General features: G+C 53.1%; 1 protein-coding gene across 1 annotated transcript in view; it reads left to right on the forward strand.

Moving 5' to 3' along the window:
- The first annotated feature begins 1449 nt into the window (after positions 1-1449).
- The window catches only part of LOC118209168 (proline-rich proteoglycan 2-like), a 71143-nt gene continuing 47443 nt past the window's right edge, over positions 1450-25149 (forward strand). Inside the window, exon 1 of the mRNA XM_035384329.1 lies at positions 1450-1560. Within this exon, the coding sequence (XP_035240220.1) occupies positions 1450-1560 (111 nt within the window). The remainder of the gene's footprint in view (positions 1561-25149) is intronic.

Here is a 25149-nt window from a genome sequence, read left to right on the forward strand (position 1 = left end):
GGGGGGGGGGGGGGGCGGGGGTGATGGGGTAAGGGACGGATGTTGCATGTCCCTCCCCCGGGGTCACATCCAGGAGCTGTTTACGCAGCTTTAGCACTCGGGGGGGGGGGGGGGGGGGGTGGATTAAACTCTGCTTTCACTACTCACCGAAACCCACCGTCAGGCATAATGCTGCCGCTGAATTTGAAATTAAGATTTTAATTATTTAATCTCGTTTTATGATCTACTCCTATGCGTTTTATTATTAAACACAATATTTTTTTTTGCGCTTTTTATGACACGGTAATTGAAAATTTATAAACGTGTGGCTGTGGCTGTTCATTATTATTCTTACATATTTAAATCGGTGGTATAACATAGAATATAGTTCTTATATCTTATGTAGTTATTTATTTACCATTTTTTTTGTGGAAATTTCAGTAAGCTCTTGAGAAGCGGAGCTGAGGATGTGCTGAGGGTGTATAGAATTGATGCCGCTTTGAGGCGGATTTATGAAGCCTTGGTTCCCCCTAAACTGGATAGTTTTATGATCTCATAACCTGTCTCTCAGGTGCAGTGGAACGGTATGAAATGTTAAAATCCATACAGGCCAACGTGCAGCAGAAAGGTCAATGCTATATAGGCTGCAGTTCCATTTCACAACTTGGATCTTGTCCAATCGCCTTGTCTGTGTCTTGGGTGAATGGCCAATCGTAATGCGGTCAGGGTGTGGCTCCAGATCAGCCAGTGTACCACCCAAGCGGCCAAAACTGGGCTGTGTTTTTGAAGCTCGCTTCCTTGTCTTCTGTAAAGATGTTACTCACTAGCACCGGTGTGGTTGACTCCAGTATAGGTGTTTCAGCCACCCGTTTTAATGCAAGTCAATGGCAACAATACGGTCACAAAACAAACTGAATAATTTTTTTCCACAAGAAAGTGTTGTCCCAATAGGTGTTTTTTCTTTGTCTAGTGTCCCCCCCAGGTGCCAATTTGTTAAGTTATTGTGCTATTTGGACAAGACGGTAATATTTTGCGGGCGAATCAGGGACAGGTTCGTGACACTACCGAGTCGCTGTATCTCGCGCGCCTAGCGGCCGACTGGACTTCATGTCCCTACTGCGCAGTCTCTGGCTCCGAGTTGTACAAGATGGCGGCGCCTACAAACTACACTTCCCAGACTTCAAAATGCTTTTCACCAATCCCACGGAGAGTCAGTGGTTGACATCACAGTGACTTTGTTCATATTTTTCTACAGTCTATGGAACCACCCCAGGTTGGTATGGCGATGGGGGAGGAGTTAGGAGAGGCAGTTGCGACTCTGTGGGGACGAAACAGAGGAGGGGGAGGGGCTGCAGTTTGAGTGCTGAAGAGCTCTCTAAGCCACTCTCCAGCAGGTACTGTTTCCCGGGGCATGCTGGGATGTGGCCTCGAGGGGCGGCGGACCTGTTGGCGGCTCGGGGGGGGGAATGAATGGAGGTCCGCGTCGGGCTGGCAGGCTGCCAGCAGCCGCACGCTGCCGGTGGCAACGCGGAGGCGGGCGTGTGGATATCACACGCTCACGAGAGGGAGCTGAAGGAGATGGTAATCCTCCTAACTAAGCCGCCAGCTCTTGGGTATAATTTGACCCCATGCAGTTTAAATCCCCTCCACACACCCCCCCCCCCCCCCCAGTGCCCCTCGGTAAACGCCGGGGGCTGGGCTTCTCGGTGGCGGCTCAGGCCTGTGCAGAACGGTGTGCAGCGGGGCGAGGGTCTAATCCCGAAAGCGGGGAAGGGGGGGGGGGGGGGGGGGGAGCGCGTTCCCGCCGTAAGTCTGTTATTTCATCCGCCCGCGGTTGTCCCCGCCCCATCGCGCTCGCCATTTTGAGATGGAGGATGTGCTTCTTCCCCCCTCCCTCCATTCATTCTATCTTCTGTTTGGGGAAAAGAGGAATGAGTACACCAGGCCGGGTGGGGGGTGAGGGGGGTGGGTGGGGGTGACTTTCCAAAAGGGGGTAGCTTCTGAGTGGTAATCGCCAATGGAACACACACACCTGTAGGGCGAAAGATCTCTGTGACATCCACCCCACCCCTCACCCCCCCACCCACCCCCCCTCCCAGAATAAAACCTCATAATAAAACAGACCCCCCTTTTGCACTGTATTCAGTGGAAACTATAAAGCTTGACATACATCAGGCCTGAATGGGTGTGAATAGGACACGTTGTGGACACTGATAAATGCCAGGCGCGTTTTCAACGGGAGTTAATAGCCTGCATTACTATTGACCTGATTACTCCGGTTGGTGTAGGGATGATAAAAGGCGAAACAGTTAGGCCTATCGGAGTGATCGCGCTATTAAAAGGAGAAGGAGAGCAGAGGGGTTTTATAAATAAAGGAGGGCAGGGGACTTGTAGAATGCCGAACGAACATGATTTATTTCCTGGGGACGGCCCTGTCGGCTCAGCCACGATCTCCAGGTGCCCTCTGGGCCAATTAGCCAACTCTCTGATCCTGCACTGGGAGGCTTATACACAGCCCCACAAGAGGGGGGAGGGGGGGGTGGAGGGGGGGGGGGCGAGCAGAGACACCCCCTCTGTCATCAGCCTGCTCCTTTGTGTGTGTGTCTCTCTATATCTCTCTCTTTCTCTCACACTCTTTCTCTCTCTCTCTCTGTCTTCTGTCTCTCTCTTTCACTTTCTCTCTTTCTCTTTCATACTCTTTCTCTCTCCGTCTTCTGTCTCTCTCTCTCTTTCGCTTTCTCTCTCTCTCTTTCACGCTCTTTCTCTCTCTGTCTTCTGTCTCTCTCTTTCGCTTTCTCTCTCTGTCTCTTTTACACTCTTTCTCTCTCTCTCAAAATTTGCATTTTTATTGCCAAAGCATGGCAAGGAACATGTGAAACATCAAATGACAAACAGTAATAACGAAATTATGTGATCACATATATACATATACACACACAGGTATACACATATACATACATACTCTACACACTCTCTCTCTCTCTCTCTCTGGCTCTCTCCCCCTCCCTCTCTCTCTCACTCCCTCCCTCCCTCCCTCCCTCTCTCTCTCTCCCTCTCCCTCCCTCCCGCCATGCCCATCCTGGGTCCGGCTGCAGTCTGTCCGGTGCCGTATGGCTCCTGCCACCCTCAGGTAATTAGGCCTCGTTACGCAGGCGGCTGTGCTACACTAATTAACGGGCCTGTCGCGCTGCCGCGCCCCCCCCCCCCCCCCCCGCCGTCCCGGCGGCCGGCCCGCGGTCTCTCACCTCTGCCGCGGGGGACGCCATGCTAACCGTCCCGCCTGCTGCCGTGGAAACCGCTCACCTGCTCAGGTGTGCGCGCCTGCGTGCGAGCGAGCGTGCGTGCGTGCGAGCGCGCTTCTGGGCACTTGTTTTCGTTTCCGCTGTGATGGCACCCGATTCCGCAACACCTGAAGGGAGCGATGGGGGCCTCGGAACTTGAGTTGCCATGGCAGCGGCCTTTGAGACGCGCAGTCACCTTGGGCCTTGGGCCTGAACAAAAGGGGGATGTGAACTGCCCCCGTTGTGGTGGAGCCTTCTTGGGGCCTTGGGAGCACGTCTGGACTGTGTGTGCGATCGTGTGTCTATGTGTGTGAGTGATTGTGCACGGTCGCGCGCGTGTGTGTGTGTGCGTTTAAGAGAGGCAGATAAATATTATTTCGCTCAACTGTGTAGCAACAGTTGACAGGAGAATTTGATTGTGTCCCTCTGTCAAAGGGAGACATTACTTATTACTTCCCCCCCCCCCCCCCATCTGGCCAGGGGGAGGGGCTTGTGCTCTTCCTGTTAGTCTGTCTGTCAGCCTCAGTTTGTCTGTCCTTACCCAGGTGAAGCTTGCTCCATTGACCCCTTCCCTTCCGGGCTAGCAGCTGTAAGAGTATTTGATTGGTAGACTCTGGCCCCGCCCCCTCCGTCCCACGTTTACCCGGCACAGAGAGTCCTGCTCTCCGAACGCCGCAGAAGGGTCCCGCCTCGCCCTGCGTGCTGCTGCTGGTGTTCATAGAGAAAGGGGGAGCATTAGCAACCAGTGTCAGAGCAAGGGCAAATAGGAGGAGGGTGGGGGGGGGTGGGGGTGGTGGCGTTGAGAGTATGAGACTAGGGAGGGACGGGGGGACGGGGGGGTAGAGATGGGCCGGGGGGGGAGGGAGTGCAGGCGCAATGAGAATCGTCAAACAAAGCAACGAGATTACTGTCACGGAGGGGCCTTAATATCGGTGCTCAGATATTGGCGAGGAACCGTCAGTGTGCCCAACTTAAAAATGTCAAACATGATTTAAAAGGTTATTACGCTGCCTGGCGGGTAAGAGAAGCCCCCCTCCCCCCACCCCCCCCAAGCACCCTTTTCTTTATTCCTTTGTCTCTGCAACTGTCAGGACCGTATAATGAATCTCTCCATATTGTTGGCCACGGACGCTACGGCGCGCATATTGCTCAAATAAATTTGTGAAGGGGTGGCAGGGGTTGGGGGGGGGGGGGGAACCGCCATCGCTGGGGCAGAATCGGAGAACGATTCCTGGAAAAAAAAAAAACGTACGATAATCGGCCAATAAAAGTGAACAGAACCGGAGATATCCTGACAAATAATAAAAAATAAAATAAAACGGATGGGGCTAATATGGGAGACAGAGCTGGGGTGGGGTTGGGGGATGAATCGGATAGCGCCTCCCGTCGATCACTGCGTGCGCTCTGCGTGGTCGCGGCGCGGCGTCTGTGTGATCTGGGCGTGTTCGGGGTTAGCCCGTCGCCATGTTGGGGGGTCCGTGTCGTTGCCGGGGGGGGGACCAGGTTGAAACAGGCTCTGGCAGGAGATGCCTTTGATTGTGTCTGAGCCCGCTGGGCACCGTGTTCACACACATTAGTTCCGCTGTTGATTGGGACGCGCAGCAGAACACCCCGATCTGCGCATTCAGTGCAGGGGAGACACCGTCTGTACCCCTCTCTGCACCAGACCAGTTGATACACACACACACACACGCACTCATGCACACACACACACACACACACACTCACCTTTGTGCACGCACACACACATACACACACGAAAGCATAGACATGCTCATGCAAACCCAGAAATAGGCACGCACATGTACGAGCACACACATACTCATGCAAACCCAGAATTGCACACACACACGCACGCGCGCGCACTCACACAAGCAAACATAAGCGCACATGAACACACACACAGATACGCACTCATAGATGCATGCACATATGTGTGCGCACTCCCACACACACAGTGACATTTTCATAATTGTGTGGTGACATTTGATGACATGGTTAGCATGCGCCCCCCCCCCCCCCCCCATCCCACAGCTGCTGCTGTGTCCCTCTCTAAGCCCCTCCGTCCTCCTGACCCAGGGTCCGGCCGCAGGCAGGTGGGGGGCAGCCTGTCCCCCTTCTCCAGCTCTTAACTCTGCTTTTAATCTGTCTCTGCTCTTATCTGTGCCCCGCGCGTCGCTCCTGCGTGCATCAGCAGGGAGCGATAACTTCCCCCTGCACCTGCCCGCCTCCTCCACCCGCTACCCCTCCGGGGGGGGAGCAGAATGGGAGTTCTCTTACCCCTCTGCAGCTCTGCTCTCTCTGCTGCTGCTCCTGTCCCTCTGCAGCTCTGCTCTCTCTGCTGCTGCTCCTGTCCCTCTGCAGCTCTGCTCTCTCTGCTGCTGCTCCTGTCCCTCTGCAGCTCTGCTCTCTCTGCTGCTGCTCCTGTCCCTGTGCTGCTGCTCCTGTTCCTCTGCAGCTCTGCTCTCTCTGCTGCTGCTCCTGGTCCCTGTGCAGCTCAGTGTGTTGACTGAAGGTCACCGCAGTGCGTGTTTAGCTCATAAGGCTCATCTTCCCTGCTCTCTGTTAGCTGAATGGCCATTGTATGTCCTCACGGACGGTGAGAATGTGGAGGTGGTGGGGTGGTGGGGTAGTGTGCCACCGTTGCCCCCTTCCACCCCCCTCCAGCCTCCCCACACCCCCCACCCTCCTCCACCCGCTGCTCTGAAAAGGCTTTGGAGTGCGAGCTCCAGACCAGGTGGCACGTGTGCGGCGGTTGGGGTGGGTGCCAGGTCTGCGCGACAGCGGGTTTGTCTCTTCCCCCCCCGCCCCCCCGCGTCGGGCAATTACCTGTCATCTGCCGTCAGGGAGGCAGCCCCCCCCCCCCCCCACCTACCCACCGCTTCCTCCGCCCCCCCCCCCCCCCCCCCCTTGCCGCTTTGTCTCCTTTCAGAAGCCGCCCCGTCCTCCCCTGCTCCCCGCTCCTCTCTCTCTCATTCAGCCTCACCCTTTCTCCTCCCCCTGCCCGCCCGGTTTCCCCCCCCCCCCCCCCCCCCCCCCCGCAGGTTTTGGCGGGAGGGGCGCAGTGCGGCGGATTCGTTCGCAGATCCGTTCGCTTCGTAGATCGCGCCGCTCTTTCGGCGGTAATTGGCTGCTGGGAGCTGGCGGGCAGTGAAAAGGCCCTCTCTGAGCACCCCCCAGCTGCGCGCGGGACGTGGGGGGGGGAGGGGGGGAGGGGGGGCGGGGCACCCTCGCCCCGGGGTCCCGCGCCGCGCCGCTGGGATTGGGGTTCCCGTCGCCCCTCGTTCCGTTATCGCCTCCCTGTGTGTGGTCGCTTCAGGGGCGTGTGATGCCCTTTGTCTGCTCCTATTGGTCAGGACCAACACAGACAACACCGGGCTACGGTGACCTTCTGTGCCATATGTACAGTGCACTTGAAGCACACACATACACACGCACATATGCATACACACATACACGCACACGCAAGCGCACACACACATACACGCACACGCATGCGCACACACGTACAAACACACACGCATGCACAAACACACGCACACACACACACCTGCGCACGCACAAACGCACATTCGCATGCACGGTGTGTACACTGAAGATTCTATCACCTCTCTTTCCTTGCACACATTCATCGGTAATAGTTGTGACCCGTATTGATGAAATGCTGTTATATCTGCAGTCAGGATATGGGGAAATGGTGAGATGGCGAGATCAGCAAGTTGTCAGGTGGATGGATGGGCCTGTGAAATGAAGAAATGATTCCATGCGCTTGGCGTACGCACTCTCCATTTTTCACATATATAATCTTCATATTAATTTCAGGGCTCGGTGTTTCAGTGGAGGTAAGAGGCAGCGCTAGAGTAGGAAGAGGAAGAGGAGGAGGAAGGGCATTAGAGAGGGAGAAAGAAAGCAGTTTGTGATGGGAACAGGTGGGTGGGGGGGAGGGGCCATTTTAGATTTTAGCGGTGGCTTGGAAGGTTAGCATTACAGGGCTGAGATGGTGGTAAAGGTTGGGAAAAGGAAATCACAGAGAAAGGTGGCATTAGAAATGGGAGGAAAAGAGGGAAATCACAGAGAAAGGTGGCATTAGAAATGAGAGGAAAAGAGGGAAATCATAGAGAAAGGTGGCATTAGGAATGGAAGAAAAAGAGGGAAATCACAGAGAAAGGTGACATTAGAATGGAGGGGAAAGAGGGAAATCACAGAGAAATGTGGCATTTGGAATGGAAGAAAAAGAGGGAAATCACAGAGAAAGGTGGCATTTTAAATGGGAAAGGGAAAAGAGGGAAATCACAGAGAAATGTGGCATTTGGAATGGAAGAAAAAGAGGGAAATCACAGAGAAAGGCGGCATTTGAAATGGAGGGAAAAGGAGTGGCTCGTTGAATAAGGTGGTGTTAAAGGTGGAGGAAGAGACAGAGGGATAATGAAGCAGCCGCTCTGGCAGCTGTGTGGAGTGTGGAGCGTGAGGCCTCAGATGGAGGGAAGAACGGGGGCTGCTGGGACTGGACCAGTCCTCCCTCTTTCTTTTCTCCTCTCCTTCGCCTGCGTTCTCCGTCAGGTCTGGGACCTTATGCCAGAAAGTAGTGGAAGCTTTCTGGTAGCAGTGTAGCGTAACGGGTAATGAACTGGCCTTGTAACCTAAAGGTCGATTCCCGTGTAGGACACTGCCGCTGTACCCCTGAGCAAGGTACTTAGCTTGGCATTGCTTAAGTATATATCCGGCTGTATAAATGGAAGCTATGTAAAAGTTGTGTAAATCACTCTGGATAAGAGCGTTTGCTAAACGCCTGTAATGGTAGCGAGCTCCCGTAGAAAGGCCGGGTTTGATTGGCTGCGATCCCCGTGTCGCCGTGGTAAATGCCTACGCACCGCTCGTACAGGGGGGAAGATCGAGTTCCCGGATTTCATCTCCTCGCCCCGCGCCAGCGGTCGACCCGTGTTGGGCGGCAGGGCCAGTCGGTCGTTCCTAATCCCAGCTCCGAGATCCACGGCGTAGTCTTACACACCCCCCCTCGAACGCTGGTGTAATCGTAGCCGTTGACAAAGCCTCTGTGCATGCCAGCACCTACTTAAACAGGCAAAGGCCGCAGGGCCTGGGCCCTGGTTCTGTACGGCTGTGAAGATTTGAGCTGCTAAGCTAACGGCCGTTCATACAGAAACATACAGAGAGGGACGATGGATGTATAGGTAAAGCATTAAAGGAAGTGTAGTCCCTGTTGGCGCCATTGTTGCTTTTGATAATCAACACGCATTAATACTAATTAATATATGAGTGATACATTAATCAATTTTCTTTACATTGACAGGAAATCCTTCCTTTTAAACTTACTTCTGGAATTGTTCTTTAAATAGCGCACCGATAAATTAGCATTTGACAGAGAAAGAGAGAGTGAGGAAGAGATTTTAAAAAGCCGGGTTGGGCCGTAGGCCGCAGTGCGAAGCCTGGGCCTGGAGTTGGACGGGCTCCCCCTGATTGACACTCGCTGGGCAGTAACGAGCCGGCCCCACGGCCCCAAGGCTCCAGGCTCTGGGGCCTGTCAGCGCGCGCTCGTGAAAACGCTGACGCCGCAGGCTGCTGCTTGTTACCGTGGTACCCGTGTCTCTGAGCTGTCAAGAAGGCCGGTGGTGATTGGTGGGGTGGATTAGGCTGACTGCTTTCTGGGGGCTGGTTTTTCTTACTTTTTTTTCTGACCTGTTGGGGTTTTTTATATTTTGTTGGGGTTTTTTTTATAACTGATGATATTGTTGTTGTTGTTGTTGTTGTCATCATTTGCAGCATAACTTGTCGTAGTCTGTGTGGTTGTGAAATGTCAGCAGCAGCCTTAGTAAACAACTCAAAATACACTGATCTGCTGCAGCAATTGTAATGGTTAAATGGTGACTTTTCTTTTTTTTTTCTTCAGCTAGAGAAACCATAGTGTACGCAACGCTAACAGTTTGAAACTTTGACACCATAATTCTGGGGGTACCAGTATTTTTATGGGAATATTAGAGGTGGGTTTGTGGAACCTTAGTGATCCCCCCCCACCCCCCACCCCATCACAACTGTTCGGTTGTTGCTGGCCTGTGGAGTGAGAGGCACATTCGAGGAGAGCGGTCTGCAGCAGACAAGCCAATGGGAAGCGTTTATCTGTGATTAGTGGAGATTGGATAAAGTAATCCCTTAGAATAAGCTGCTTCAAGGGGCTCAGTGGCTCCTCTCCTGGGGGAGAGGTGATCGTAACCTGCACCCCCCCCCCCCCACCCCGGCCCCCCCTCCCCCCACACACACACACTTAAAAGCCTCCTCCTCCTTCACCACCTGCTAACTCACTCACTGTAATGCTTTCCTCTCCCACAGCAGCTCAGGGATTAGGGAAATTGCTTGGAATTAAAAAATATGTTCTTTGATGGCCTTTTTTTTTAAACGCGCATTGTAGCACACGATACGGCTCGGTACGCTTTCCGCAGACTGTGCGCGGCAGGGAAAATGTCTGACGCTGCATGTCATAAACAACCCAACATATATTATTACATTAAATCATATGTTGTTCTGAATTTTTGATGAGGCAAATACAATTTGAAAATAACCAACAACAAATAAATAATTTTTTAAATAATAATTTTAATTGAACCACATTGTTTTAATACTCTCAGTACAGATATTGGGCATGAATCCTACCATTTACACTTTTACAGCAGTATCATTAAATCAGCCGTACTTCATGAGCAGACATGCAGTACTGTGTTGTAATATGCAAGCTATAGCTGTGTTATTACAGTGTTATAACACAATGCCAGCGGTGCGTCTGATCTGCTCTGCTCTCTGGCTGCCAGCTGCCCTCCCCCCCCTGGGCGCTACGTGTTGGCACGGCGGGCCGTTTGCCCGCTTGCGGTTGCCGCGGCGACATTCCTCCGGCGATGACGCGCCCGGGCGCGGCGCCCTCCTGCCGTGACTCCGCGCCCGGCTGGATGCCATCGCCGTGACGACTGGGCGGAGGGGATGACCCGCGATTTAGGTGGAGCGGCGGCGGCGGCGGCTAGCGGTCTGTAATTGGGCACTGGAGCCGACGGGCTCCACTCATCTCGAATAGCGGGTCTGCGAAACTCATCTCTCTGTTCGGGCGGGCAGCGGCGGTGGTGGTGGTGGGGGTGTCAGGGAGGGGGGTGGGGGGTGGGGGGGGGGTTATGTGGCATCGAAGGGTAATTGCTAGTTTGGGCAGTCATCGCTTTTTTCTGAGGGTTATCACCATGGAAACACAACACACACCCAAGCGTATGGCTCATGAGTGAGAAAAAATAGTGGCTCGCGTAAGAGTAAAGAAAAAAAAAATGAAATAAAAGTGCAGGCGGCATCGTCAAAGCGTGGAGTCTCTGTGTGAAAGCGCTTTGATAGAGTGCTCTTTCTCCTCTCTCCCGACGGCCGGGCGGCGGTGTTCTCCTGGGCATCTGACCAGGTGAATAAAAATGAGAACACAAAAGCTTAACCCCGGAAGGCGGTGTAAAAAATGTGCTCTGTGCGTGGGATGTGATTAGTCTAAATGTCACGCGGAGATGTATGTCCCCGCGCGGATTTGCATAATGTCCCAGCATTCCCTCTGCCCCGGTGTCTGCACCGGCGAACGGCAGCCCGCTCCTGCGTACATCTTCCTCCAGCGTGGACTTATCGATTTGCGCCCGGTGACCTCCCTGCGCCGTGTGTGTGGATGCATGTACACCCCCTTCACCTCTGACCTTTCGTGTGCTCCGCGGGGTCGAAGGTCGCACTGTCCTCATTAATGTACCGTCTTAATGAGAGAGAGGAGGAGACAAGCTAGGAGGAGCTGCAGCTGTTGTCTGTTCATTATCAGTTTGTTCTGTGTATTGCATGGATTTTTTTTTTAGTGAGGTAGATTGAGACTGAAAGTAATGAGCGTTTTTGACCATTCCTATTTCTGTCGCCTGTCGTTCGATCACCGTTTGTTCTTCGCCTCTGACTTTGACAAATCATTGCAAGCGTTGCTTTTTCAAGAGAAACCTTTTTTTGTTCATTCATTTTGGTGACAGCTGAACTTTCCACTGTGTTTTTATGTCGAATTATTATTTTATTTTTTTTGTCAGTCGAGCAGTAGATTGATGTTTGAGTCCAGGTGCCTGTGTAGCAGGAGAAATACTCTTGTGAGATTTTCTGCCTGGCGTGAGAATACTGCGCTGGCGGGTTGACATGCAGATTTTCTGGAATATTCTTTATTTTTCGTAATCAAAAGGGTCTAAACCACGACTGGAAAAACAACAAACAGTGAGAGGGAAATTCGAGTGAATGAGGCTAATTGCTGTACCAGTGATTGGAGTGTGTGCTTTTTGGGCACAGATGGTTTCCACGTTATGTGTTTGTCTCTTTGTAGCCATGGCACCCAATTAAGTGCCTTCTGAACTGAATTGGGGAAAGTGGGGGGGGGGGGGGGTGTTGTAGAGTATATATTTCCAATCCATTGCATTGGTTATTATTTCCCCCACATGATCCAATTTCAGTGTAATGCGATTTAACAAAATGTCTGCCTGGAAATATGGATTAATCAGAAGGGAGATGCACTGCTGCTGTTACTGTTATTAATAACTATAATTTAATTCATTCTGCTTGTTCCTTTGATCAGTGTGCTGAGTTCTTCCCCTTCTGTCTCTCTGTCTCTCTTTCTCTCTCTCTCTCTCTCCCTCGATCCCATTCAACTTGGAACGAGCAATCGTCACTCTGGTTATTGTGCGTCTCTTGTTGTTTGGCCGTTCGTGGGCGAGAGGATGTTTCTGATTCGTTATCCTCATTGTGCGGTGGACGGACACATTCAGCGCAGAAAGGTTCTGTTTTCCCTTAGGAGCGCTTGTTCCGCATCACAGTTCATGAGAGCTGGGTGACAAACTGACAATAATTATCTTTTTTTTCAGCATGATAATTATTATTGCCACGATGCAGTGCTTCCGCTTTTCTCTTCATTGTTTTTTTTTTTTCTGTAGTCGTACCTGATGCAGGTGTGGACCCTCAGACTTCACTGGTCAGGCGTAATGGAGAAAATAAAAACACCTCTCATCTGCGTTTATTAGACCGTCAATCAGATGCATGGCCACAAACGTTCCATGTGACAGACCAAAACACATCACATGATCGTATTGTCTTGCTGCTGATTGGCTGTCGCATCCAACACCCAAATACGAGTTGTGATAGCCTAGGGTTTCACAAAAAGAAAACCGGTAATGCCCCACGGTGGCAATGACTGTTATTGCGCTCTGGAATGACTTTGTAATTATTGTTGGGGGTTTTGGCCCAGGTGCGCAGCAGGTGTGTGTCGGGCTGGGTGCGAGCAGAGACGCGTTTGAGTCACAGGCCTCGGGAATTCCCCAGGTGTCCCGGGAGCGTCTGCGCCTCTGGAGCGGGACGGGGACGGTGAGGTGTGCACCGTGGCGTTTGATTTGGGCTCCGCGGGTCCCCCCGGGGGGGGCCCCCGTCCAGAGAACCCCGGTGAGGGCGAGCGGCCACGCCCGCCGTCCGACCGAAAAAAACCCCGCGCCCCGATCCTGGCACGGACGCGGGCACACGAATGACGCAACGGCAACGGGAAGCCGCCGCGGATGAGTTATCTCCGCCGCTCCAAAATAAACTCATAAGTAAACACCGCGCGCTCCGTCAATTAATAACTACGGAGTGTTTTTTACCTCGCGGGGGAACAAAAAAAATTATGACCGCAGAAATATAATGAAGCGTGAGATTGCGTCACGCGTTTTGTTCACTTCGGAAGGCTCTGTTTTTTTTCCGGATCTTTCCATTTTATTCCAGAAGAAAGAGGTCTTTCATTCGGCGTGTGCGAACGCGCTATTTTTTCTCCCACGTTAAACTCCGCCTGGCGCTCGGATTTTCAATCAGGCTGGCGTGTAGAAATAATTTCAGGCTCAGGCTCTCTGGGAAAAAAAAAAGGTGATAAATGAACACCAGGGAAGGCATCTTAGCGCGCCTGGCGCATGCCAAGGCAACAGCCTGCAGCAGACTTTTACAAACGAAACACTTGTTATGTCCAACCTAACACTTTCCCTAAGTTTTTTTTTTTTTGGTAATTTTTAACTCCTCTCACGGAAAACCGCACTTGGTGCCTTTTGACCAAATAAGGTAATGAGTTGCAGGTTTGTTTTGTGCCAGTCCGGTGGTGCTGGTGTGCGGTGGACAGCGTCTGTAGGGTATTGTATAGGGTACGCCAAACCGTGACTGTAGGTTAAGGACGTGTGGTGGTAGTGTTGAGAGACGGCTGTGTTTGGCGTACACCGTGCCGCTTGCTCATGACCAGATGCCATGTGGCTAATTACTGTGCATGAGTGTTCCAGTCCTCTCTCTGAGCCCTTACACTGAGGGCTGAAGAATGGAATGGCTGAAGTGTGTGTATGTGTCAGTGTGAGTGTGAGTGTGCGTGTGAGTATATGTGTGCATGAGCATGTGTGTGTATGAGCATGAGCATGTGGTTGTGTGTGTGTATGTGTATGAGCATGCATGTGTGTGTGTTTGTGTGTGTGTGAGTGTGTGTGTGAGTATATGTGTGTGTGTGTGTGTGAGCATGAGCATGTGGTTGTGTGTGTGTGTGTGTGTATGTGTATGAGCATGCATGTGTGTGTGTATGTGTGTGTGTGTGTGTATGAGCATGAGGTTGTGTGTGTGTGTGTATGAGCATGCATGTGTGTGTGTTTGTGTGTGTGTGTGTGTGTGTGTGTGTGTGTGTGTTAGTGTGAGTGTGTGTGTGTGCGCGTGTGTGTGTTAGTGTGAGTGTGTGTGTGTGTGTGCGTGTATGAGCATGAGTGTGTGGTTGTGTGTGTGTATGTGTATGAGCATGCGTGTGTGTGTGTTTGTGTGTGTGTGTTAGTGTGAGTGTGTGTGTGTGCGTGTATGAGCATGAGTGTGTGTGTATCAGTGGCGGGTACAGGCTGGAAAGTGGTGTGTGCATTTATCACACATGTTCTGCCTTTGTCTCCCCTGTGATGGCAGAGCGGCTTTGGTGAATAACCTCAGGAAAGTGTGTTTAATGAGCTTCCCCAAGACTGCGCGTGACAAAGGCTTTCTTCCGCCCCTTTCCTCAACAGCACGCAGCACGTTAGCATGCAAATATATATACGCATGGAGATGCCAGTGCGGGGTGTGTTTGTACTCTTCCCTCTGCGTTTTACGAAGGAAGCGTTAGACTGAAAGACTCGGTGGTTCTCTCTGTCACTCCAGCATGCGGTCCAAATTATGCGGAGTCTGTGAGTCAGCTGTGTGTTCGCTAACGAAGGACGGCGAGCGTAGCACTTTCAGCGTCGTTAGAGCGCTGGCTGCCTTTCCAGCGCTGTCTGGCAACGGATCGTTCTGTCTCCGATCTCGAGATGGAAATTGCTCACCCCCGCTGTATTTATGTCAGGGACGCCGTCTGTACACACGCGCATCACGCGGTCACAGGGACAGACGGTTGCATTGACGCAAAAAAATACTGAAATAAAAAACGATCGACGGCGACGTCCGCGCTGAAACGGACGAGTGCTGGGGGCGAGGTCCCCACGGACGTAGCGTACAGACACCCTGACGCACAAACTGACGATTGGATGGACGTGGACTCTTGAGCGCAAGAAAATGGGCGCCTTGACGCACAGAGACACACGCTGTTGCTTGGAAACGCAGACACGCAGACGCACTGCGGACGAGACGCGCAGCACGGTCTCTAAGATGGCCGACTCTCAAGCCGTATCCCCCAGTGTGGGCAGGGGTTTGATCTTTGATCCCACCATCGTACCTTCTCACATGTGGTCTCTTCTCTGTCTGTCACCCTCTCTGCTTTCGTTTGAATCAGACAAAAACACACTGAAATGGAGAGACACTGACACCAGTCGACACATTGAACATAGACACAGTATACAGGTACGTAGACACTTTTGACACGCAGGTGCACTGATACCAGTGGCAGTTGGACTGACTCTCTGTCGGTCTGATCCCGACGCGTTTGAGATTCGGTCTCCCGCCCTCCTCAGGGCCACAGGAAGTGCTCATCTGTTCCAAATCTCTTAGGGAAGTCCAGGAGCAGTTAGCCCTCCTACCCAAACACTGATCTGAGGCTTCCGGGCGTGGAGAAGGTCTTTAAAAGTGGGCCAAGCTCCTGGGCGAAGCTTCCAGATACAACCTGCAGCATCCCATAATAAGCGATTGATTCCACTCAGCCTGGAAGAAAAGGCTGTGTAGCCCCCGCTCACTGACTGCACAGGAAGTTGTGCGACCGCGTGGGCGTGGGCGTCGGGGTGGTTAGGGTGGCACAGGAGCGCCCCGCGGTGTTTGTGCCCGCCGCTTGGCCCGGGAAACGGAGGCGTGTCACTAATCGCGCAGTACGCTTCCAGCTGGCCCGCCTGAGCCACCAATTACAGTCCCCCGCTCCGCCCGGCGAAGGTGGCCCCACTTCCTGTGTCTGCTGCGCTGATAAGGGGGGGCGTGTGAGATGGGTATTCAGTCTCCTCTGACTCTGCCCCCCCCCCCACCCCACCCCTTCCTCAGAAAGACCCTGTGCCAACCTGCGGGTGTGGATTCCTAGAGCACTAGTGTTCGTGTGTTTGTGTGTTTATGTATATGAAAGTGTGTGTGTGTGTGTGTTTGTGTGTATGAGAGTGTGTGTGTATGTGTGTTTGTGTGTATGAGAGTGTGTGTGTGTGTGTGTGTGTGTGTGTGTGGGCGTGCGTTTATGTGTGTGTGTGTGTGTGTTTGTTGGGTGTGTGTGCTTAAGACACTGCACACGTTCAGAAGCTCATGAATTAAAAATGTGGAAGTGAAGTGTTGGTGGTGGGTGTTGTCACAGAGCCAGTGTTACTAGAGAGGCAGGAACACAGTGGGGGGGTGGCTGGGGGGTGTAAGGGGGGGCGCTTCCCTTAGAGTTCACAACAGGACAGGGGAGAGAAGGATGCCAGCTCATATGGAGAAGAACAAAGGCAGCCACAATCTACCTTTCATCTTCCACAGATTAGCCTTCCGGCACTGCTTTGATTTCCCCCTCCTCTCTCTGTGTGTGTGTGTGTGTGTGTGTGTGTGTGTGTGTGTGTGTGTGTGTGTGTGTGTGTGCGCGCGTGCATGCGTGTCTGTGGGTGTGTGTGTGTGCGCGCGTGCATTATGTATGTGTGTGAGTGAGTGTGCATGCGTGTATGTGCATATGTGTTAGTCTTGTGCACTTTTTTGTACTCTATGCCATGCTGTCAGACTGGATCTGATTAAAACCAGCTCATCTATCTGTCATCTCACCGCTGATTGGACGCAGGGGCCTCCAATCTCATTTCCCAGGGAAGAACGTGTTCTGTAAGGGAAGTGCTGATGTCACAGTCGAGTGAACTGAGCGTGCTCGAGGAGCCGGGCGTGAAGGGCGTGTTCCAGACCCAAGCTGCTGGGATTATGGCGGACCTAATCCCCCATTGACACCCACCAAGTCGGCACTCTAATACCAGACCCCCGGCCCTATGGGGGACCGGCTTTTCACAGAAGCCTTAACGTTTGATTGACGCGACGGCAAGGGATGCAAAGCCACCGCTTCTGGCTCTTTCTAACCTTTCTTAGCAACCGAACCCAAGCGCAAAACGGGTGATTCATTTGCCTGCGTTTGCTGCAATTTATCGAATTTTTTTTCAAACGGATTTGGCGTGATTGTAAATAACTGCAAAAGACCACGATTCTTCATTTAACAGCAAAAAATGCAAGAGTATATTTAGTGTTAAGGGCCAGCTGCAGGAGTGCCAGTAAACTCATTTCAGCCAATCAGCTGTATTCTCTTTCACACGTCCGTGCACGGCCACCTCTGACCCCCCAATCAGAGCCGAGCGACGGGATGCAGGTTTGCGCTCGCTCTTTGTCCTCAAGGCTGATTTCGCCTCCGAAAAAGTCTCGGGTTTTTCTCGCTTCAGGAAGTACCCCGAGCCCTCCGCTGATTCCTGATGATGTTTTTTTTTGGTGGCAGTGATGGGCCCCCCCCTCCCCCTCTCCCTCACCCCCGTCTCTTCGGCGAGAGGGGGGGGTGTTTGGGTTTAAATGGGGAGAAACGAGGTTGCCCGGGGGAGAAAGGGGCGGGGTGATGATGCGAGAGAGCGGGGGTGCCTCTGTGCCTCTGCGGCCCGGCGATGGCGGGAGCGGCGGCGCCTCTTCAGTGGTGGGGGGCGCCCCGGGAGCGAGTCGGGGGCCCTCGCCCGTACACTCCTGCACCCCCCTTCCCCCCCCCCACCCCCTCGCCACTTCCCTGCATCTCCACAGAGAGAATCAGAATCCCGCAGAGCTAAAAGACGCTCTCTGACAAGAGCCCCTCACTCAGCCTTCAGCTGGAAACCTGAAGGGTGGAAACGGACTTTCCTCAGTCTGACATTACATTATAGGCATTTAGCAGACGCTCTTATCCAGAGCGACTTACACAACTTTTACATAGCATTTTACATTGTATCCATTTATACAGCTGGATGTATACTGAAGCAATGCAGGTAAAGTACCTTGCTCAAGGGTACAACGGCAGTGTCCTTACCCGGGATTCGAACCTGCAACCTTTCGGTTACAAGCCCAGTTCCTTACCCACTGTGCTACACTCCGTCCTCATGTCTTCTATGAGCCCCCCCCCCCCCACCTGCGATGCCAAAAAATAAATAAAATATATAATGTAGCACTCACTGTCAATTCCATTGTGCCTCTCTTGCGCTGGAAGCGGCTGACCCAGTTTAATCCTGGCTGCTCGTTTGCGGCTGCTTTCTTCGTTAAGCGGTGAAGACCGCGTGGGCGTGATCGATCGGGCAGCGGTGCGCGTCGCGCCGCCGCAGACTGAAAGCGTCCGAGCAAACATCCTCTCGCGTTCCCCCCCCCCCCCCCCCCGCCTTTAGCCCTTAAATGGATGTCTGTCCACGGGACTTTAAATGGCTTTTCCCTGCCGGAGAAAAATCTGATTGCTAATGGAGAATCTGGGTGTCATTCAGGAGATGGGGGGCAGGGACAGGGGTGGGGGGGGGGGCGGTCAAGGTTGGCAAAGAATTTCTGGAAGCCAAAGGTCTTGGGAGGGATTAGGCATCTTTAACCCTTTTAGGCTTTTTGTGAATGCCTTTTTTTTCTTCTCAAAATTCTAAGTCTGTGTTCTAAAACTCCTTTGCTTTCAATTGCCGGTAGCGATTGTGACATCAGCATTAGAACGTTCAGTTATCTGTGACCTCACACCTTAATGGTTTGAGCTTTCAGGAGGGGGAAACCCAGGGTGAGGCATGCAGACAGGGGTGGAGAGAGGTGGTGGAGGTGTGGGTGTAAATGCAGGGCTCTCTCTCTCTCTCTAAGGCCAGGTTAAATTCCTGGTGTGCGGAAAGCCCTTCTGGAATGCTTCGGCTTTTTGTGATGGTCCACGGCGCCGCTGGGTCTCTCTCTAAAGTGCGTCTGTTTAGCATGGCGAGCGCATCGCCAGGAAATGGCCGCTTCTATGCCTGTGGCTCCCCTTCCCTTCCATCATCCTGGAGGGAAACAAAGAGGCAGACGGTAAATGCGGCGATGTGTCACCCGTGCCTAAGATGAATAGAACGCGTAACTGCATGCATCTACTAATGATGTGTCTCTGTCAACTGGCAATACAAACTGAAAAAAAACCCCAAAAGATTAAAGGGCGAAAGGAAGTTATTTCCCGTTTGGTGTGTGCTAGATTGGGAACGGGTAGGCTAATTTACCCCAGCAGCATCCCCTCCACGAAAAACCATGCTCCCCGTTGAAACCCGCAGCATATCCATCTTCTTTAAGTGTGAGATCCCAGGCACCACACAGTCATGAATTAGGCATTTCTCCCTTCGCCAGTCACAACAAAATGCTCCCCCCCCCAGGATCCAGTCCAACATAGTGGCTGTATAGTGTCCCCCACTCCCCAGCCAATCACAGCATAGTGGGCGTACACTGTCCTCCACTTCTCATCCAATCACAGCAGAGCGGCCACACGCTGTCCCCGCTCCCCAGCCTATCACTGGATCCCCTGTACCCTCTTTGTGACTGCTTTTTGGCGGCCGGCGACCGACTGCCGGCCCCTCGACCGTCTCTATAAAGACTCCATTCATGACGGCGAGCAGAGGGTGGACTCAATGAAAAAGGGATCTCTCTTTTCTCACCCCTCTCTAGCTGGCCGGTTTGGCAGAGCGACTGCTGGCTGTCCTCGTTCCTCTCCCGATCCTCTCTCTCTCCCCCCCCAGCCTGGCTTTAACTGGCCAGCACGCGGCGTGCCAGCGTGGCATCGGAGAACAGCTGTGCCCGAACGCCCGATCGCGGTTATTTCAGGAGGAACCGAAACGGGGCATAGGACTGAAAAAAGAAAGAGAAACTGAGAGCGGGATCGAGCGGGAGGTTTGGGGTGCGAGATTCCGTCAGTTTGAGACGGGGCTGCTGTTTTTGGGCTCGCGATCGCCCACCGCTTCCAGGAGCAGGAGTAATTTAAGGATGCCGTCTCGCGCCGGGCGTCCGCAGCATATGAGAGTATCGAGCTGAAAGTGATTAAATGAGTTGCTCTCCATCCCATTGATTGATTCGGGTTATTGAATGTGTTCAAATTGGCATTTAGTGGCCATTTTAATGTCACGCTGTTTCTCTGGAGAAATGAATGCACGGCGTGGTTATTTGTGGAGACAGGATAACTAATTGTGTCTTTTGTTTTTGTCCCTCTCTCCCTCCCACCGTACCACCCCCCCCCCCTCTCTACACCTCCCGCTACCCCCATACCAACCTTGCGACCTCCGGCCATAGGTGAGTAAAAACACCAGCTCATTATGCACACAATACACCCTCACACCCTACGCTCAATAAAAAAATGAATTATTAAAAACGAAATTATCAGATTGACATTTAAAATGGAAATAATGAAGAAAAACAATACTGTGCCATCAGTATGAATGTTAAACATGGAGGTGAAGCTTTGCAGGTGGTGCTGTGGGACTGTGGCTCAGGTATAGATCACTGGGAGAAACAGCAGAGTGAAGTACTGGCGGACTCTTGCTTGAATATTTTTGTTGGCTTTGTAGGCTCCGATGGGCGCTGCAAATTATATTTATATATTTTCTTGAATAGAAAACATGATTCTTTTTTTTTTTTAATGAAATGGGGGGAAGTCTTGAAAGCGAAGGAATAAGGAGAGAGAGAAGAACAGCTCCTTCAGCACTTGGGTTTGAGATGAATGCCCTTAAACAGGTGTTTATGCCCCTGGGGGTGAATGAATGCCCCTTCCTACGTGTGTTCTGAGGCCCCAAACACACACACACACACACCTGCACTCACACACACACACACACACACACGCTCACACACACGCACACACACACACACACACACACACACCTGCACTCACACACACACGCACATGCACACGCACACACACACACACACACACACACACCTGCACTCACACACACACGCACATGCACACACACACAAACACACACACACACATGCACGCACGCACACACACACACACACACACACATACTCACATGCACACACACACACACACACACACACACACACATGCACACACACACGCTCACACACACACGCTCACACACACACACACACACACATGCACGCACGCACACACACACACACACACACACATACTCACATGCACACACACACACACACACACACACACACACATGCACACACACACGCTCACACACACACGCTCACACACACACACACACACACACACACACACACATACACATGCACGCACGCACACACACACATACTCACATGCGCACACACATGCGCACACACACACGCAGAGGGAGGGCCACGCTGACGCGGGAGTTTCCCTGGTTAATATTTGCTCGCTGATCCAGCCTGTGTGTTTTTAAGGCCTGCTGGGATGTTGTCAGCGGAGAGCCGGGCTGAGGGGGGAACCAGGAAAACAAGCGGGGAAAATCAGCTTAATTGGCTTAAATTAAAACCACACAGAGGAAATTAGAGAGGGGAGGGAGAGGGGCGCTCTCACACTGCGTCTGTGTGCATGCGTGTGTGTCTGTGTGTGTGTGTGTATATGTGTGCATCTGTGTGCATGCGTGCTCGTGCGCCTGTGTACGGCTTACATAGTGTGTGTGTGTGTGTGTGCATCTGTGTGTGCTCAGTTGTGGCATTGCTTCAGCTCAGGGGGTCGTGCTCCTGCAGCAGTCCTGGTGCTGCCGGTTTGATCCGCGCTCAGCAGAAGCAGATGGGAGGGGTGTGTGTGGGGGGGGGGAACAGCTGGAGTGCTTTAATGGGCCTGGTGTTGAGCGCCACCCCAGCGCTGCTCTGCCCTGTGGGGTGGGGGGGTGGTGGGGGGGGGCGCGCACATGCAGAGGGAGAATGGTGGCTTCGGGGGTCGTTAAGCTGTCTTTCGGGGACCCCCTCCCGCACCCCGCAGCCGGTGCGCCCCGCGTCCCGGGGTCCCGCGGGGCCAGCGAACAGGGTCGTCACCTGCTGCTCCCCCCGTAAAAACACAAATAAGACGCGCGGAGGGGAGGCAGCGCATCCGCCCGGGCTGAGCTCATCTCTGCGGTGAGAACACGGTGGGGTTTGGCGTGTCAGCGGCTGCTTCTGCAGCCCAAGCCCTGTTGTTCCGGTCCAGTGCAAGCAAACACGGGTTCGACGGGACTCTTGGCTGTTGGCTGCGACGGGACCCCTCCGCTGGGCTCGCTAGTTTGTTAGCACTTGTTGCATTTTGGTGTCGTTACCATACACGACTCCCCTAACTGTCTGCAGCAGGTGAAATATCAAGCCCTTGCTCTGTCTCCTGTCGAAACAAACACTCCTCAGTGCCATACCTGTTTATGTGGGTGTGTGTCTGTGTGTGTGTCTGTGTGTCTGTGTCCGTGTGTGTGTATGCATGCGTGCATGTGAGTGTGTGTGTGTCTGTGTGACTGTGTCCGTGTGTGTGTATGCATGCGTGCATGTGTGAGTGTGTGTGTGTCTGTGTGTGTGTGTGTATCTGTGTATGTGTCTGCGTGTGCGCATGCACGCATGTGCGTCTCCGTGCGCGTGTTTTTGCGATGGGTGTTGCAACTCATTAGATTTAGAGAGAGGGCCCGTGTGCGGTTGTGGGCGGGCGGGCGAGCGCGTGTGTGTGGGCGTCGGGGACGCTGGTGAAACGCTAACCGCGGGTCACGCAGTGTTCGTCTGTACCTGCGGTCTGCGCAGGAGCGAGGCCGGCTGGGAGAGCGCAGGCGTGCGAGGTCAGCGGGCGCGGCTCACCGCGTGATGTCCGCTGTGGGCGCGGCGCGGCCTTCCTTATTCCCGAAGCGGGAGGGAGAAGAATGCAGACAATGCGCTCGTTAAAACCAGTCTCATTTTCCAACTGTGACTGTTTTCTGTGCTAGTGTGTGTGTGTGTGTGTGTGCGTGTGTCAGTGTGTGTGTGTGTGCGTGTGTCAGTGTGTGTGTGCATGTGTGTGTGTATGTGATGTTTGGGGGAATCCCAGGGAGAGGGAAAAAAACAGGAAATGGTTCTTCCGACACCCGCCACAAATCCTTGTTGCAAACAATGCACTCGTTAAAACCACTCTCATTTTCCAACTGTAACTGTTTTTTGTTCTAGTGTGTGTGTGTGTGTGTGTGTGTGTGTATGTGTGCATGTGTGTGTGTGTGTGTGTGTATGTGTGTCAGTGTGTGTGTGTGTGTGCATATGTGTATGTGTGTGTCTGTGTGTATGTGATGTTTGGGGAAATCCCAGGGAGAGGGAAAAAAACAGAAAATGGTTCTTCCGACACCCGCCACAAATCCTTGTTGCGCTGTGGCCAAATCGCGTGTGAACGCACCGACTGAACTGGGAAAGAGGTTCCAAAAAAGCCTGGCCTCTGCCTTGGCCTCTCCTGTCCAACAGCCTGGCCTCTGCCTGGGTCGCTCCCGTCCAATCATAACACAGCTGACAGGTGTGAGAGGCTTGCGGCTCATGGCTGACTGGTGTGATTCTTGGCTGCGCTGCGGCCGGTGGAGAACTATCGCTCTTCGACAATAGCCTCCTCCTCCTCCTCCTCCTCCTCACCACTTCCAGTTGGCTGCTCTCTCCCATACTCCTCTGCTCAGTCCTCAGTTCTCTCCCCCAGGCCCCCGTGTGTCCTTCCTCTCTGTATTTGACCTCTTCGGCGCAGACGACAGAGGGCTTTTTGAGCGTCTGTCGAGGCCCCGGCGGAAGTGTAAGAAAGTCTGAGTGGCCCTCCAGGTGAATTCTCAGGCCTCTGTTATGCTGTGTAGGGGGGGCTGGCAGGTACTTTTATAATGGGCTTGTTACAGCTATCAGACGAGTCATTTCCAGCAAGGTGAGATCAAAGGAAGGGTGCTATGCCCCCCCCCCCCCCCAAGCTCACTCACCCAGACTCAGACACAGAAAATCACACGCTCTCAGAAGGAGCACGCTGAAACAGATCGCACGGAAGAATGTCACACATTGCTGACTGCGTGAGTAAGGCATAATTATTTACCTTCACATTGGTGGACAGGACAGATTCACATTTTTGGATTGCTCAACAACAAAACAGCAATGAGCTGTGCCCTCGAGCAATTGAGTAATAATTGAAAGAGAATCACCCCCCCCCCCCCCATGTGTTGATGTGTTTTAGGGCTGCTCAGTCGTATAAAGGAGATCACCACCTGTATGGTTTTGTTGACCCCGCCCCGACCCCCTCCTTCTGGGACTCCATTGGACGCTTGCCTCTCAGATTTTTGTCCTGGATGGCCAATTAGCGTTGTCCCTGCGTCCAGCTGCACTGTGATGTCATAAAGGCTGTTGCTCATGCCACTGTCGGTGTTCCACACGTACGGTATGACACGTACAGTACGGTTTCACAAAGGCTCTGGACTTGCTCTCTCACATCTGAGTCCACGTGTTATGCCGTGCGGCTGTATCGTTAGCAACAGTGTCCAAGGCGAACTCATGCTAATGGCCGTACGGGTCACACGGGCGTCCTTTCTTAACTCTGCGGTTTAATGTGGGGATGAATTGCTCTGGGTCAGCTTTGGCTCGCGCTCTGTTTGCTCAGTGAGCAGTCACCGTTTCCTTTTTGAATAGCCTCTCGGAGCTCAACTGTTTGCTCAGAGTTAATAGGTGGGGAGGGTTTTTTTTTTTTTTTTTGTTGAACTTTCAGGAAAAATAAAGAGAGACCCTATTCTTCTCGGGACGGCAGTCCGCGGGCCCCTGATCGCTTTTTAACCGCCCTCTCCCTCGCTTAACGAGCGCGCGTGAGAGGCGAACGCCTCTGAGCTCGGGCCGCCGGACGGGCGGTCTCCCTAACGGCGCCTGCGTTGCGTCGGAGAGCGTTGTTATTGTTCATTAGGGTTACGGCAGGAATCCGCTGAGCTGACGAGGAAAGCCGAGCGGAGAGAGAGGACCCTCTCGCGCCGTTCAGTTAATTAGGACATACTGTCTAATAATGCTTCTGAGGGAGGAGGGTAATCACGTCCCCTTTCTTGTTCTTCTTCCCCCCCCCCCCCCCCCTCGAGGACACGGCGGGGCGAGCACAGCGGTGGGGCGTGTTTATTTTCACAGCAGCTCTGAGGAGGAGTTGAGCGTCGTGGCGGCGCGTTGAAAGAGTGCCGCTGTGTGTCTTGGCACGGGGGGGGGGGGGGGGGAGTTGTTGGGATGGGGGTGGTACTGCCAAGAATGTGTTGTTTTGAGCACACAGCAGTTTATTGGGTTACAGTTGCTGGAGAGGAGTGAGCTGGTTGGGTGTTGGGCAGGGAGCAGGGGTGGTGTTTGGCTGGTGCAGCTGTGTGGATTTGTGGATTTGCTGCATGGAAGGGAGCTGGGGGGGGGGGGAGCGGAGGAGGAGGGGGTGGGGGCAGGGTTACTGTTGCGACACATTCGGTCGAGCTCAGATAGGGCAGCGGTGCGCACTGAGGATGCGGGCTGGGTCAGCTTAGGCCAAACCTCGGGAAGAGAGGGA

Source organism: Anguilla anguilla, chromosome 12, assembly GCF_013347855.1.
Source record: "Anguilla anguilla isolate fAngAng1 chromosome 12, fAngAng1.pri, whole genome shotgun sequence".
NCBI lineage: Eukaryota > Metazoa > Chordata > Actinopteri > Anguilliformes > Anguillidae > Anguilla > Anguilla anguilla.